Raw genomic sequence first — 12,141 nt, 5'->3', positions numbered from 1 at the left:
CACGTACGCACGGTGGGACGAAACGGCAGCTGGTCCACGTCGTGCCGCCGCTCACTGCTCACGTACGTATGCATACAAAACACAGAGTCGAACAACACTACACGACCGTATTGATCAGCGCGTGGAGACGATCTCCTGGTCTGAAGCCGGGACCGGTTAACTGTTAGCCAGTCCACATACTACCACTGTACTAGTGCTACTACTAGTGAAGAGTCGCTGGGTGGTCTTGCAAAGCGTGCCACGCTGCTGATAAATCGCACGCATATCCTATGCACGTACGGCACTCCTCCTCCTCCTAATAGTAGTACGTACATGAGGTGACGTGCTAATTCCATTTTTTACGTTTATTACAAGTGAAATACTAGATTTTTTTTTAATTTAGAAGTAAAATAATCTGGTAACATGTGTGATGTGTCAGTCTTAGCACGGCCATTGTCTGTTCAGGAGCGCGGCGGCGACAGTTGGGAAATACGCACAACAAAATCATTCTGTCCTGGGGAGGGGAGGGCGTGCCTTTTCCCGGAAATGCCCCGCGGGTTGCCCTAGAACTTCCCACCTACCCTCCACCGCCGCCGCTCCTCAACTCCCCTCCGGCTCCATCCCATTTTTCCACCCCCCACCACCTCTCTAGTCCCTCCAGCCGCTGCCCCCTCCACCCTGCCTGCAGCCTCCTCCCCCTCGTCGCCTCCGTTCCCGATTAAATCGCAATCCAAAACCCCCCTCCGGAACTCCAGCCCCCGCCGCCCCGCCTCTCCCTGCCATGTCGCCGGCCGCTGGAGGCGCCGCGCCCACGCAACCGGCGGCCACCGCCGGACTGGCGCCGGCGGCGATCGCCGCGCCGCCCCAGGCCCCGTCGCGGGAGAACCCGCGCGATCCGGCCGCGCAGGCGGAAGGGGCCGATCCCGGCAATGCGGCGGCGAGGAAGACGGCGTGGAACGTGCCGCCGCCGCCCCCGGCCCCCGTCGGCGGCATCATGGGCGGCGACGAGTCCTGGCCGGCGCTCGCGGACGCGGCCGCGCGGGCCTGGCCCAAGTCCTCCTCGTCGGACTCCCTCAAGTCCCTCTCCGACGGCTCCGCCCCCTCCCCGCCGGTAACTGAATCTCGCCATCAACTTCACACGTGTTCTTTGCTTATGCATCTAGCAAGCCATCTCCCGTATTTAGTTTTTTTTCAGCAGTACCCGATGAGTTTTTTTTTTGTATCTGATGAATGAATCTGTGGATGAAATCAGGAGGATCCGATTGTGCCACTGGTGCCACCGCAGCCGCAGCTACAACCAGTTTCTACTCCGATATCCGCTGCCTCAAGTCCAGGCCCTGCCTCTACCTCTCCTCCTCCTAGTGCCAGTGCCACCACCACGGCCTCGTCGCCGCAGAACGGCAGCACTAGCCAGCCAATTTTAGTTCGGCATGGTGGTGGTAACGGTGGTAACAATGGAGGGGGCGGCGATGGCAATGTGAGCACTCATAGCCAGAGCACCGGTAATTATAGCAGTGACGGGAACAGCAGTAGTGGTGGTGATGGTAACTGGAATGATGGGGGTCTTAGTGGTGGCAACAACTTGAATTCTAGTGTTCATAGCGGCGCCATTGGTGGCAGAGGTATTGACAATAGTAGGAGAGTGTTCGGTAGTAACAATTGGAATGGCAACGGTCGTGGTGGTGGCAGCTACAACAATGCCACCGGCAGCGGTGATGGGGGCAACAGATATAACGGCGGTAGTGGCAGCGGCCACTGGAACAATAATGCCCGACATGGTAGTGGTAATAGCAATGGCTTTGGTGGTCGTGGCGGTCGGAATCGCCGTGACCATGAAAGAGGGAGTAATTTCTCACCAAGGGGCTATTCCCGTACATTGCCAGTGCAGCAGCAGCAGCCGGGCTACTACCAGCCTGGTCCATTTCAACGACCACCACCGCCATCACCTGCTGCTGCCCATTTCATGGTGCCACAACCTTTTGTGCCGTACGTTCAACCCATTCCGTATCCTGGTAAGTCAGTTCATCCCGTGTCATCCTTTGATATAAATTCTTCTCTTTGATGTAATGTGGTTGGTGTGGCAATCTGCAGCTGATTTACAAGCCTCCTATCCTTACTATGTCACACAAGTTGAGCAGCAGTTTCAAAACATGCATCTTATCCGGCCGCCAATGCAGCCATTGGCGTTTCAGCAAGATCAAATTAATCTCCAACGTGACATTCAGCTGCAGATCGAGCATTATTTTAGGTAGTGAATCTATTTGAAAATTCTTGAGGAGTTATTGTCTCTTTTATGCTAATTGTTTGTTTCATTTCTTTTCTTGTTAGCACTAATAATCTTTGCCACGACACATACTTGAGGGAACGTATGGATGATCAAGGATGGGTGCCTATTGACCTAATCGCTTCATTTCCTATGGTCTGTTTTTTCATTCTCATTTGATTCCCTTTTTTCATGTCAAATCAAGATGTATCCTATCTGTGGTTCTAAATCTCTCTGATGACAGGTTGAATGCTAGTGTGATACCTCTGCTGATTGTACTTTCACATATTATATAACTTATGTTGCATGACCAGAACTTGGAAATTTACTTAGTACACTATATTCTACGAACAACATGAGTTTGTGAGTTTGTTTCGTAAACGACAAGATTGTATCTGCATTTACCTGTCTACATATTTCTTGCGGCTCTTTATTCAAGGCATGGCCACTACAGATGTTGTTTGTGGTTGCTATAAATGTGGCAAAATTATAAAATGAGGATCGCTGCCATTTTGTTGGGCAAGACAATAGAAGATACTTGTAAGTAGTACTAAATTACAACTCTTAATCTCGTGTGCATCACAGAAATTTAATTTGTTCTAAAATTTCATATTTTGGAAAATTTGTTTAAAAGTATACAAACTTGTTTGGTAGTGCTTCTACGGTAGAGTGCCGTAGATTTGCTACATTACTCGAGCTCAGTTGTTCTCTTCCTGAAGAAATATTGTTTGGTTCTAATATGTTAACATTGCCAACAGTAGTTGTGAAAATTTACAGACTATGAATGTGAGTTTGATTAGTATTTCTTGCATACCAACTTTGTATCTGTTTTAACATTCTTGCTGGTTACCTTCTTTCCAAGTTGAACTTTAGGGCCGTTTTGCAAAATATTATTACTAGCACATTCGTTGTAGTTAACAGGTGAAATGACCAAATCGGTATCATTATTCAAAATATTGCCATCCATTAATACTTCAATGATGACTTCTAGGGTTAAGAGTTCACCTAAATATAACTATGCCTAAATTTATTCTCAAGATTATAAACCAAGAAAGTGGTGTGAGTATGGAACTGAAGCTGGTGCTTTGGAGGAAGGTTTTAGCTGTTGACAGGCAGTCCCTAATAGTACATGGCTGTACCCTGGAGTATCTTTGCATTGTTCTCTTAGTGTTTCACAACTATTTTCTTTTTGTTTTCATTTGTTTTTAGAAACTGGTTTTTCCTTTGTAAGATGCATTTATGTTAGGAGAATATAAGATTGCTTAGAGTACGTTCGGCACTTAGGTCCACCAAGGTTGCCATATTGCATCTAAACATCTAGTAGTAATTTCTGCGGCACTAGTATTCAGTCCTCTATTATTCTAACAAATGAACACTTAAGCCTCCCAGGTTACCATATTTCATTTAGCATCTATCAAATGTAAAATGTAACCTCTATTATTCTGAGAAATGAACACTTCACAATGGCGGATTACCTTGATGTATCACCAACTGTCATCCAAGTCTTATATTGGTGACCTCATTTTACTCTGACACTGGCGGTTTAGATTGTGTATATCAGTATATGTAATGATCTGGGTTTGTTTTCTCGCAGTTGACCAGGTTCACAATGTTGGGAATAGATACCAACTATATACTAGATTCTATCCGGGGCTCTGAGTTGTTGGAAGTGCAGGTTCGTCGCTATACACACCTGGGACACTGGATTTACAGTTTATCCTTCCATTCTAGTGACTGTTTTGATGATCATATCTGGCACATCTGACATGTCATATGCCTGCATGATTCACCACTGGTGTGCCCACAGGGAAATAATGTCCGAAGACGCAATGATTGGGCGGCATGGTTACTCCACCGAGGCCCACCACCTTCAAATTAGGTTGATTCCAGATTTCCAATTCCTCCACACAGTAGCCTCACTCGTTGAGCTTTTTGGTTGCCGATTGAACTGTACTTTAGGTACTAACACAAGTATTTTCTTCAGGTCCAGTGCCGAAACAAAACTGCTTGTTATTGCCGGAGAATCGATTGGAAGGGATCGTCTGTTTGATCACGGGCAGGATATCCCGTGATAGATGGACCATGTATGTACAGCGGGGTTACATTTCCAGAGTCGGACGATTTTGTTTGTCTAGGTCGGACATGATGGCTGCACTTGAAAAGCGCATTACAAAAGCAGTAAGGGGGCAAACACAGCAATAAATAGGAAATAAATCCCAGAAGTGCAAATCCTTTTTTCTTTTGGCTGTATAGTTTTGTCTGAAAAGAAATTGTCGTCCCTTGTTGCCATGGATGATGCGTCCTGTGGAGTGTTGTGGATGATATATGGGGTTTATCTCACAGGATTTCCCTGCTGTATTAAATTTTGGTGCATACACCAGTCTGTTCTTTTGTATCATTAGGCTTACAGTTAGGGTTTGATGCAGCCGCAGGGCGATTGTCCTTATTCTGTAGTGTTGAGAATGGTTGTGGATTATATTCTTTCTTTTGATTTTCATCTCCAGCGTGCATACGGAAACAGGAAATGTGAATGCTGTTTGTCAGTTTGCAACCTCTACGGGCCTGTGTGGGTCGAGTGAAACAACACTACGTACAATTTATTGCGATTTCTTATGATCCATGCAAAGCCCAGTATAACTCAGGATAGGCCCAGTTAGCAATGGACTCTGTTGGACGCCATATGAGAGGAATTAATTAAGCGATACTCAAAAGATTAAGGGGCACCCCTAGCGCAATTAATTAAGGGGTACTCAAAAGATTAAGGGACACCCGATACCGCAAGCTGCAGCCATGTGCCGCGTGTTGAGTGTGTATTTTTCTCTGTACGTGTTTTTGGGGTTTAAATTTTTTTTTGGCTTTACGGTTTTATACTAGTTCCCCAGATTTTGGAGATTTTTTTTTGCGGAAGATAGGCATAGAAAACGTGTTTCTTGTTTTTTCCACTAAAGGCACATATTTGCTTCTTTGGAGGTACAAATTTGATTCTGCGAGTGTCATAGGTGTGCGTCTTGAAAAATAAACAAATTGCTTCCATAAGGGGCACAGATTTGCTACAACGAGAGCCACGGCGGTGACTCTAAAAAAAATAAAGTTTTTTTTCTTCTCGTGGAGCCACAGATTAGCTTCTGCTTCCAAAAAAATACATGGTTTTTTTTCTTCCACGAGAGTAACAGTTGTGCCTCTCGTAAAAGGGAGAAAACGCACATTTCTTCTGCTTCCAAGAGAGGCACATATTTGCTTCTGGTGGAGGTACAAATTTGCTTCTGCGAGAAGCACATGTGTGCCTCTCAAAAAGGGAAAAAAGTGAAGAAAAAAAATGTGCTTCCGGCTATGGTTTTTTTTTTCAGGTTTTCCATGAAAAAAAAAGTTCGTCGAAACTTATAACATGGAACGTTTGAAAGATCTCGACGCGAGAAATCCAATGGCGGAAACGGTTTAGGATTCGGACGCATGGTTCAAGGGATAAAATGTTTGAATAAACGAATTGACGAAAAAAAGGAAAACTCCCAGATCGCGACAAGTGGCATACATGCAATGCAACACTTGTGAGCACCTGAGAAGGTGCGAATGACCTTTGCAAGGGGTACCCTTTATTAATCATCTTGCATATACACGATAGTTGATTCCTATTTGGAAGCCTATAGCCCAAATTCCTATTCGGCGCCTTATGTGCAGTTATAGTGTTTTCGCAAACCGGCGCACACACCTCCACAACAATGTCTATCTACATGGGCTGGCCCATGTAGGTCTCTTTTTCCACCTGTTTTTTTCGGGAACCTTCCCATGAATATTCTGACTGTTTTTTCTCGGTTTTCTTCCAGTTTTTACGTAGCACGGGTTTCAGGTTTTCTCATTTTGTTTTCATTCTTGTTTCCTTTTTTCCTTTTCCTTTTCCTTTTTCGTTTTTCTTTCTTTTTTATTTTCTGATTTCTCAAATTCGTGAACTTTCAGCAAATTTGTCAATTGTTTTTTAAATTGTGAACTTTTTTCGAAATTTGTGAACTGTTCTCAAATTCATGAACCATTTTCAGTTTCTAGAACTTTTTTCCAAATATTGGATTTTTTTAAAAAAAATGGTGTTTCTGGTTTTCAAATTCGTGAACTTTCTTTCATTTTTGTATTTTTTTTTTAAATTAGAACTTTTGTCAAGGCTTAACTTTGTTTCAAATTCATGAACTTTGCCTGAATTTTTGAAAAAAATTCACGTTCATGAGCCTTTCGAATATATGTACTTTTTCATTTTTGTGAATATTTTTTGAATTCATGATTTTTTTCAAATCATGAACTTTTTCAAATTCATGAGTTCTTTTTCTGAATTCACGAGCTTTTTTCAAATTAACAATCTTTTTGAAAAATTTGTGACTTTTTTAAATCTCTAACCATTTTCTAACCCATGTTTTTTTCTTTCTAATTCATGAGTTTAAGAGTCAACGGTCAATGGCCACATCAACGATCAACTATCGTTGTCAACTGTCAATGCGCTAGCGAGGAGAAAAATAAAGCGAGCGAGGTGAGAGAAGCGCTCGTGCGCTATGTGCCGCGGGCTGCTAAGGTGGACTGTGTGCGCCACATCTCCTAGCTTGCGCTAAAGGTGCCAAATTAGGAGGTCTCGCCTATATATATCCTCTAATAAAAGGAGGTCTCTCTTATAGCATCGATTATAGGCTTACTCGTAGGGGCTGTTTGGATTGTGACTATGTTTGCCTTATATTGTCATATTATTTTTGCCACACTTGCCTAACTTGAGTTGCTTAAATTGTTAGCCACACTTTGGCTTGCCTAAGGGAATCTTGCCACACTTATTGTGTCTATGACATGTGGAGTTCACTGCTAATAAAAACATTCTTGTCATAGGTGTGGCTAGAACCAAACACCCACCTAACTTGGTCAAACTTGCCTAAGGTGAGGTGCGGTAAAGTGTGGCAAAGTATGGCTAGAAACCAAATAGCCCCGTAGAGCGCGCACACCTCCCCTACCCCGCACATGTGTGTGCGTAGATAATGGGCTAGCCCATCTAGAGATTGCATTTCGGGTTTATTGGAACCTTTCTCCAGCCGGTATTGTGAAGCTTATAGAAGCTTCCAAACACCTTTTCTTTCCTTTTTCCTGATTTTATGGGTTTTTAGTTTTTTCCAGTGTGTACTTTTTTTCAAATGCGCAAATGTTTTTAAAATTCATGAACAATTTTTTAATTTCAAGAAATTGTTTCAAAGGCACAAACAATTTTCAAATGTGCGAACAATTTATCAAATGTATGAACTTTTTAAAATCCACAAACTATTTTAAAATTCACGAATAATTTTGAAATCGGCAAATAATTTTTCAAATGCTCAAACATTATTTGAATATGTGATTTTTTAATCCATGGACAATTTTCAAATTTGTAAAAAATACATGATCATGTTTCAAATTAGTGAAGTTCTTTAAAATTGGTGAATTTCTTTTCAAATGTGCGAAAAGTTTTGAATGCATGAACTTCTTTAAATCCACAAACAAATTTAAATTCATGAACTTCTTTCAAATTTGCGACCAATTTTTTGAATTTGTGAAGTTTTTACAAATGCACAAACATGTTTTTAATCCATAAACTTTTTTGAACCCGTCTACATTTTTGTAAGTTGGTGAACATTTTTTCAAAATCATGAAATTTTGCAAATTCATTATTTTTTAAACCCATGAACATTTTTCTCATTCCACAGCAAAGCAACATCAAAAGAAGAGAAAAAAAATCAAATGAATGTGCGAGCGTGGATCCGAAGAAAAAAAACTATGCTGGCGAGCTACTGAGCAAGCGACGCGACGACTGAAAAGCCTATGATAGAACCCCTATACTTATGGGGCATGAGTTGCCTACCAAACTATATCCAAAACATTGATTTTGACGTGTATTTAGTCAGCCAGACCCAACTCCGTCACACTGAAAAGATGCAGACTATCAAACTACCTTAGTTTCTGTTGCAGCATATGTATAACAACCAAAAAAATTACAGCCAGGTTCATAATTTAGATGTTTAAGTCAAAACGGTGGTTAAGGTTCTCAAAGTCGCTTGAAAACATGTCTAAAGTGCAACGTTTTTCGTCACACTACGTTCGGATGTCTGAATTAGACCCATTGTATTGGATTTGGTATTGGCTAACTAGCAATTTAGGCGTTTGGATGTTTACCGAAACGAGCGGACGAAAATGGACCTGATACAGAGAGAAATTACTCCACGTGCAGGGCCCTCCTGCGGGTAAATGGGTAGGGCCGAGAGACCGGCTAAAGCTTGCGCTGGTCTCACGCGAACCACACGATTGAGGCCCATCGTGCGTCTTGCAAAATGCCCCCACCTTATCTCTTCTTCCTTTGTCTTCATCCTCCCCATCTTTTTCTCTCTCGCAGCCGTTCTCCACACATGCGCTGACCCAACCTAGCCACGCCGCGGTCGCCTCCTCGACACGCCGTGCTCGTAAAATCTCTCCTTCATGACCACGATCCCCGTTTTTGTCCCCTGCACCCTCAATGAAGGGCACATGTCGTGGTCCCATTTTTTCTCCCTTGCAGCCTCGATGGAGGGCATAGGCGCTCACGAAGGCAACCCACCGCATTTCAACACGACGGGGAGCATCTACAAATGATGTGACCGATGGCCATGGTGCTTGGGGGACTCAGCCGCATGCGTCAACGACGACCCAACAGCTACCGTTGCTGCAACCAACATCTGCCGTCCACCGATGTGCAACCGACATGTCATTTTGTTGGAACCGGTTAACAGGGAAGTTGCAACCACACACGACCGGTGCTGGAACCAGACACCAACGAGGTGTGCTGCAACCAACAACTGCCTGCACCGGTGTGTCATTTTGCTGGAACCGGCTAAAGAGGAAGTTGCAACCACACATGACCAGCGCTAGGACCAGACAACCAATGAGGTGTGCTGCAACCAACAACTGTCGGTACCGATGTGTCATTTTGCTGGAACCGGCTAAAGAGGAAGTTGCAACCACACATGACCAGCGCTAGGACCAGACAACCAATGAGGTGTGCTGCAACCAATAGCTGCCGGTACCGGTGTGTCATTTTGCTGGAACCGGCTAAAGAGGAAGTTGCAACCACACATGACCGGCGCTAGGACCAGACAACCAATGAGGTGTGCTGCAACCAATAGCTGCCGGTACCGGTGTGTCATTTTGCTGGAACCGGCTAAAGAGGAAGTTGCAACCACACATGACCGGCGCTAGAACGAGGCAACCAACGAGGTCGTTTTTGCTACGACTAGCATTTTGTTTGCTGGAATTTACACGGCTAGGAGTGGTTGATCTGGACGTATACCTGGCCATCGCTCGGGCTGGACCGGGCTTCGGGTCGGGCCTGACCAAGCCCGACGCAGAATCCCAGGCCCAGGGCTAAAAATCAGCCCCAAGCCCGGCCCGTTAACGTAAAAGCCCGTTGGGCCTTTTTGTTAACTCGCAAATATGACGGGCCCAGGCCCAGCCTTCGGGCTCAATACCTAGGCCGAGGCCTGCCATGAGGAGCATCGGGCCGGGTCGGGTCGGGCCGTTCGGGCCGGGCTGCCCATGACCAGGTATATCTGGACGGCTCGCGCGTGACCGGTCAAAGCTTTGGGCCGGCCGGCCAGCCGGCGCCTAGCGCTGGCGTTTTCCTTACCCGGAAGGAGCAATAGGAGGAGCACCTTCCGGCTGGTGCACTGCCACGCACTTAAGATCCGTTTACAGAAGAAGTATCGCGAATAACCCACGGGAGCAAACCTAGCGATCTGGAAATGATCTAGAGTGAATCTAGGTGATGAGCAGCAGGGGAGAGAAGAAAAAGGCAGCGAGCAAGTGGCGCCCCCCATTGGGCCGAGGGACACAGGCCGCTGCGGCATCGCATGTGGCCCGGGACCGGGCGGCGTTTGACCAGTGCCACGCACACACGCACGCACAGAGAGGAGAGCCGTCGACAGGGCGTGGCGGGAGGCCACCAGGCGCGCTGCCACTGGCCGCCGGGGCGCGAGTGAGACGCAGCGAGCCCCCACCCCCCCAGCGGCGGGACCGGGCGAGCCACCTGGACGCCTCTCGCGCTCGCCGACAGTGCTCGCGCGCCCACACCAGGCGCGCGGCGCACTCGTCGCGGCGCCACTGGCTGTCTGGCCGGCCACGGAGCGAGCAGTGCGACCGAGCGAGCGAGCCCCACCCCGGGCCAGGCAGCAGCTCGATCGAGCTCTCGCTGTCTGATGAGTGAGGAGGGTGCGGGGGAGGGGAGGTAAAAACGGAGGGGGCAGACCGAGCAAACCACCTGCTTACTTATTCCCATCCCTGTCTCGGCCAAAAGAGGCAAAGAAGCGGCCGCCCCAAACGCACCCGCCCGGGCCGACGAACGGAGCGATAGATAGGGGCCATCCTACTACTACTACCACCACGAGCGAGCCAAGCAAGATACATACGGACGCTCCCCCACCCACCCAGCCAGGGAGAGTCGCCATGGCCATGGAGGCCGACGACGACGACCTGTGGGGCGCGGTCACCACCAGCCCCAGCGCCTCGCCCCCGCCGCCCTCCTCATCCGCCGCCGCCATCTCCACCGCGCTCAGCCTCAACACCCGCCTGCAGCTGCTCGCGGCCTCCGGCGTCGGCGGCTCCCCGTTCCACCCCGGCGGCGTCGGCGTCGGCTCGCCGTTGCACCCGGGCGGCGGCTGCTACCGCAATGCGGCCGCGTCCCCGACCTCCTTCTTCTCCTCCGCGGCGGCCTCCTTCCCCCGCATCGCGCCCGACGCCGGCCCCGCGCGCCGCGCGCTCGAGCGCGAGATGTGCTACGGCCACGGCGCCGCCGCCTGGCCCGGCCCCCCCGCCGCCGCCGCGCCCGTGGACCGGCGCAAGAAACGCATGATCAAGAACCGCGAGTCGGCGTCCCGGTCGCGCGCGCGCAAGCAGGCCCACGTCACCCAGATCGAGTCGGAGGTGCACCAGCTGCGCGAGGAGAACGAGCAGCTCCGCCTCAAGTACGACCAGGTAGGCACCCCGCCGCCAGCATCCTCTTTCTTTTCTTTTCTTTTCTTGGGAGCAAGCTGACTCGTCCACTTCTCTCCTCCACCCATGGATCCTCACGGCGGCGACGGTAGCTCAAGGCTTCAGTGGAGGTGTCGGTGCCGGTGAGGAAGACCCTGCAGAGGGTGCTCTCGGCGCCCTTCTGATCTTTCCTCCACGAGGGATCGAGATCGAGGCTGCAGCTCCTACAACCACCGCCAGTACTACTCACATAGCTAGAGTGTTGCAGTAGCTAGCTCTTACTAGTAACTATTAGCTGCTGCTGCTGCTGCTGCTACTACGATGCTCATCCATCATCGTCCCTGTAAATCCATATGGATGGTATTATGTTCTCCTTTTCCTTGACTTTCACTAGGTCGGCCGGGGCTATCTCGATCTTTTTTGGTCACTCAGCTAAACCAGAGGTGGCAATGCGCAAGGAAAGGGAAAAAGACGCAGCAGCTTAATCTGTACAGCGGCAGCTGCTGCCTACCTACCAGTAGTAGATCTCCTAGCAATTACAGCCGTTGTGGATTAGCCAGGCAGCAGCTGGTTCTTGTTTTGCTGACTTGGCGATTAATGATATTATGGTGCTACTCCTACTTATCAGTTCTAGTAGTACTGGTAATAATATTACTGTTATTAGTTACCGTGATGATCTGATGTGTGTTGCTGTTGCTGTCGCGTGGGAGGGATTAGGATTAGGCGGGGCAGAAAGGGAGGCGACGACATCGGCGAGGGAAAGCCCGGCCTGCCTGCACAAATGTGGCAACTATTGCCTCCTGGAACAACGACACTTCGGGTGACAAAAAATTGCCTGCCTGCCTGCCGACCTCATCCCCACACCCAGCCGCTCTGTTTTCTCCGCCGTGGCCGTGGTCCATGGACGGACG

General features: G+C 48.1%; 2 protein-coding genes across 2 annotated transcripts; both read left to right on the top strand.

Annotated features, from left to right (window-relative positions):
* Positions 1–621: 621 nt before the first annotated feature.
* On the top strand, positions 622–4,637 carry LOC109736340 (uncharacterized). The gene is made up of 7 exons (XM_020295562.4): positions 622–1,090; positions 1,232–1,991; positions 2,071–2,227; positions 2,308–2,398; positions 3,837–3,917; positions 4,050–4,121; positions 4,227–4,637. Exons 1-6 carry the CDS (start codon positions 761–763, stop codon positions 4,119–4,121), a joined length of 1,491 nt encoding a protein of 496 aa, XP_020151151.1. The 5' UTR covers positions 622–760; the 3' UTR covers positions 4,227–4,637.
* Positions 4,638–10,515: 5,878 nt separating this feature from the next.
* LOC109736339 (uncharacterized) lies at positions 10,516–11,850 on the top strand. The gene is made up of 2 exons (XM_020295561.4): positions 10,516–11,233; positions 11,344–11,850. The coding sequence occupies exons 1-2, from the start codon at positions 10,706–10,708 to the stop codon at positions 11,413–11,415; spliced, it is 600 nt and encodes a 199-aa protein (XP_020151150.1). The 5' UTR covers positions 10,516–10,705; the 3' UTR covers positions 11,416–11,850.
* The last annotated feature ends 291 nt before the right edge of the window (positions 11,851–12,141 follow it).

This window comes from Aegilops tauschii, chromosome 5, assembly GCF_002575655.3.
Source record: "Aegilops tauschii subsp. strangulata cultivar AL8/78 chromosome 5, Aet v6.0, whole genome shotgun sequence".
Taxonomy (NCBI): Eukaryota; Viridiplantae; Streptophyta; class Magnoliopsida; order Poales; family Poaceae; genus Aegilops; species Aegilops tauschii.
The sequence above is the reverse complement of the archived record's forward strand: the minus strand, read 5'-3'. Positions and strand labels throughout refer to the sequence as shown.

Coding starts and splice junctions, on each gene's coding strand:
- LOC109736339 (XM_020295561.4), top strand. CDS start 10,706: ATGGCCATGGAGGCCGACGACGACGACCTGTGGGGCGCGGTCACCACC. Junction 11,234..11,343: donor TCCGCCTCAAGTACGACCAG/GTAGGCACCCCG, acceptor CGGCGACGGTAG/CTCAAGGCTTCAGTGGAGGT.
- LOC109736340 (XM_020295562.4), top strand. CDS start 761: ATGTCGCCGGCCGCTGGAGGCGCCGCGCCCACGCAACCGGCGGCCACC. Junction 2,399..3,836: donor TAATCGCTTCATTTCCTATG/GTCTGTTTTTTC, acceptor GTTTTCTCGCAG/TTGACCAGGTTCACAATGTT. Junction 3,918..4,049: donor CTGAGTTGTTGGAAGTGCAG/GTTCGTCGCTAT, acceptor GTGTGCCCACAG/GGAAATAATGTCCGAAGACG.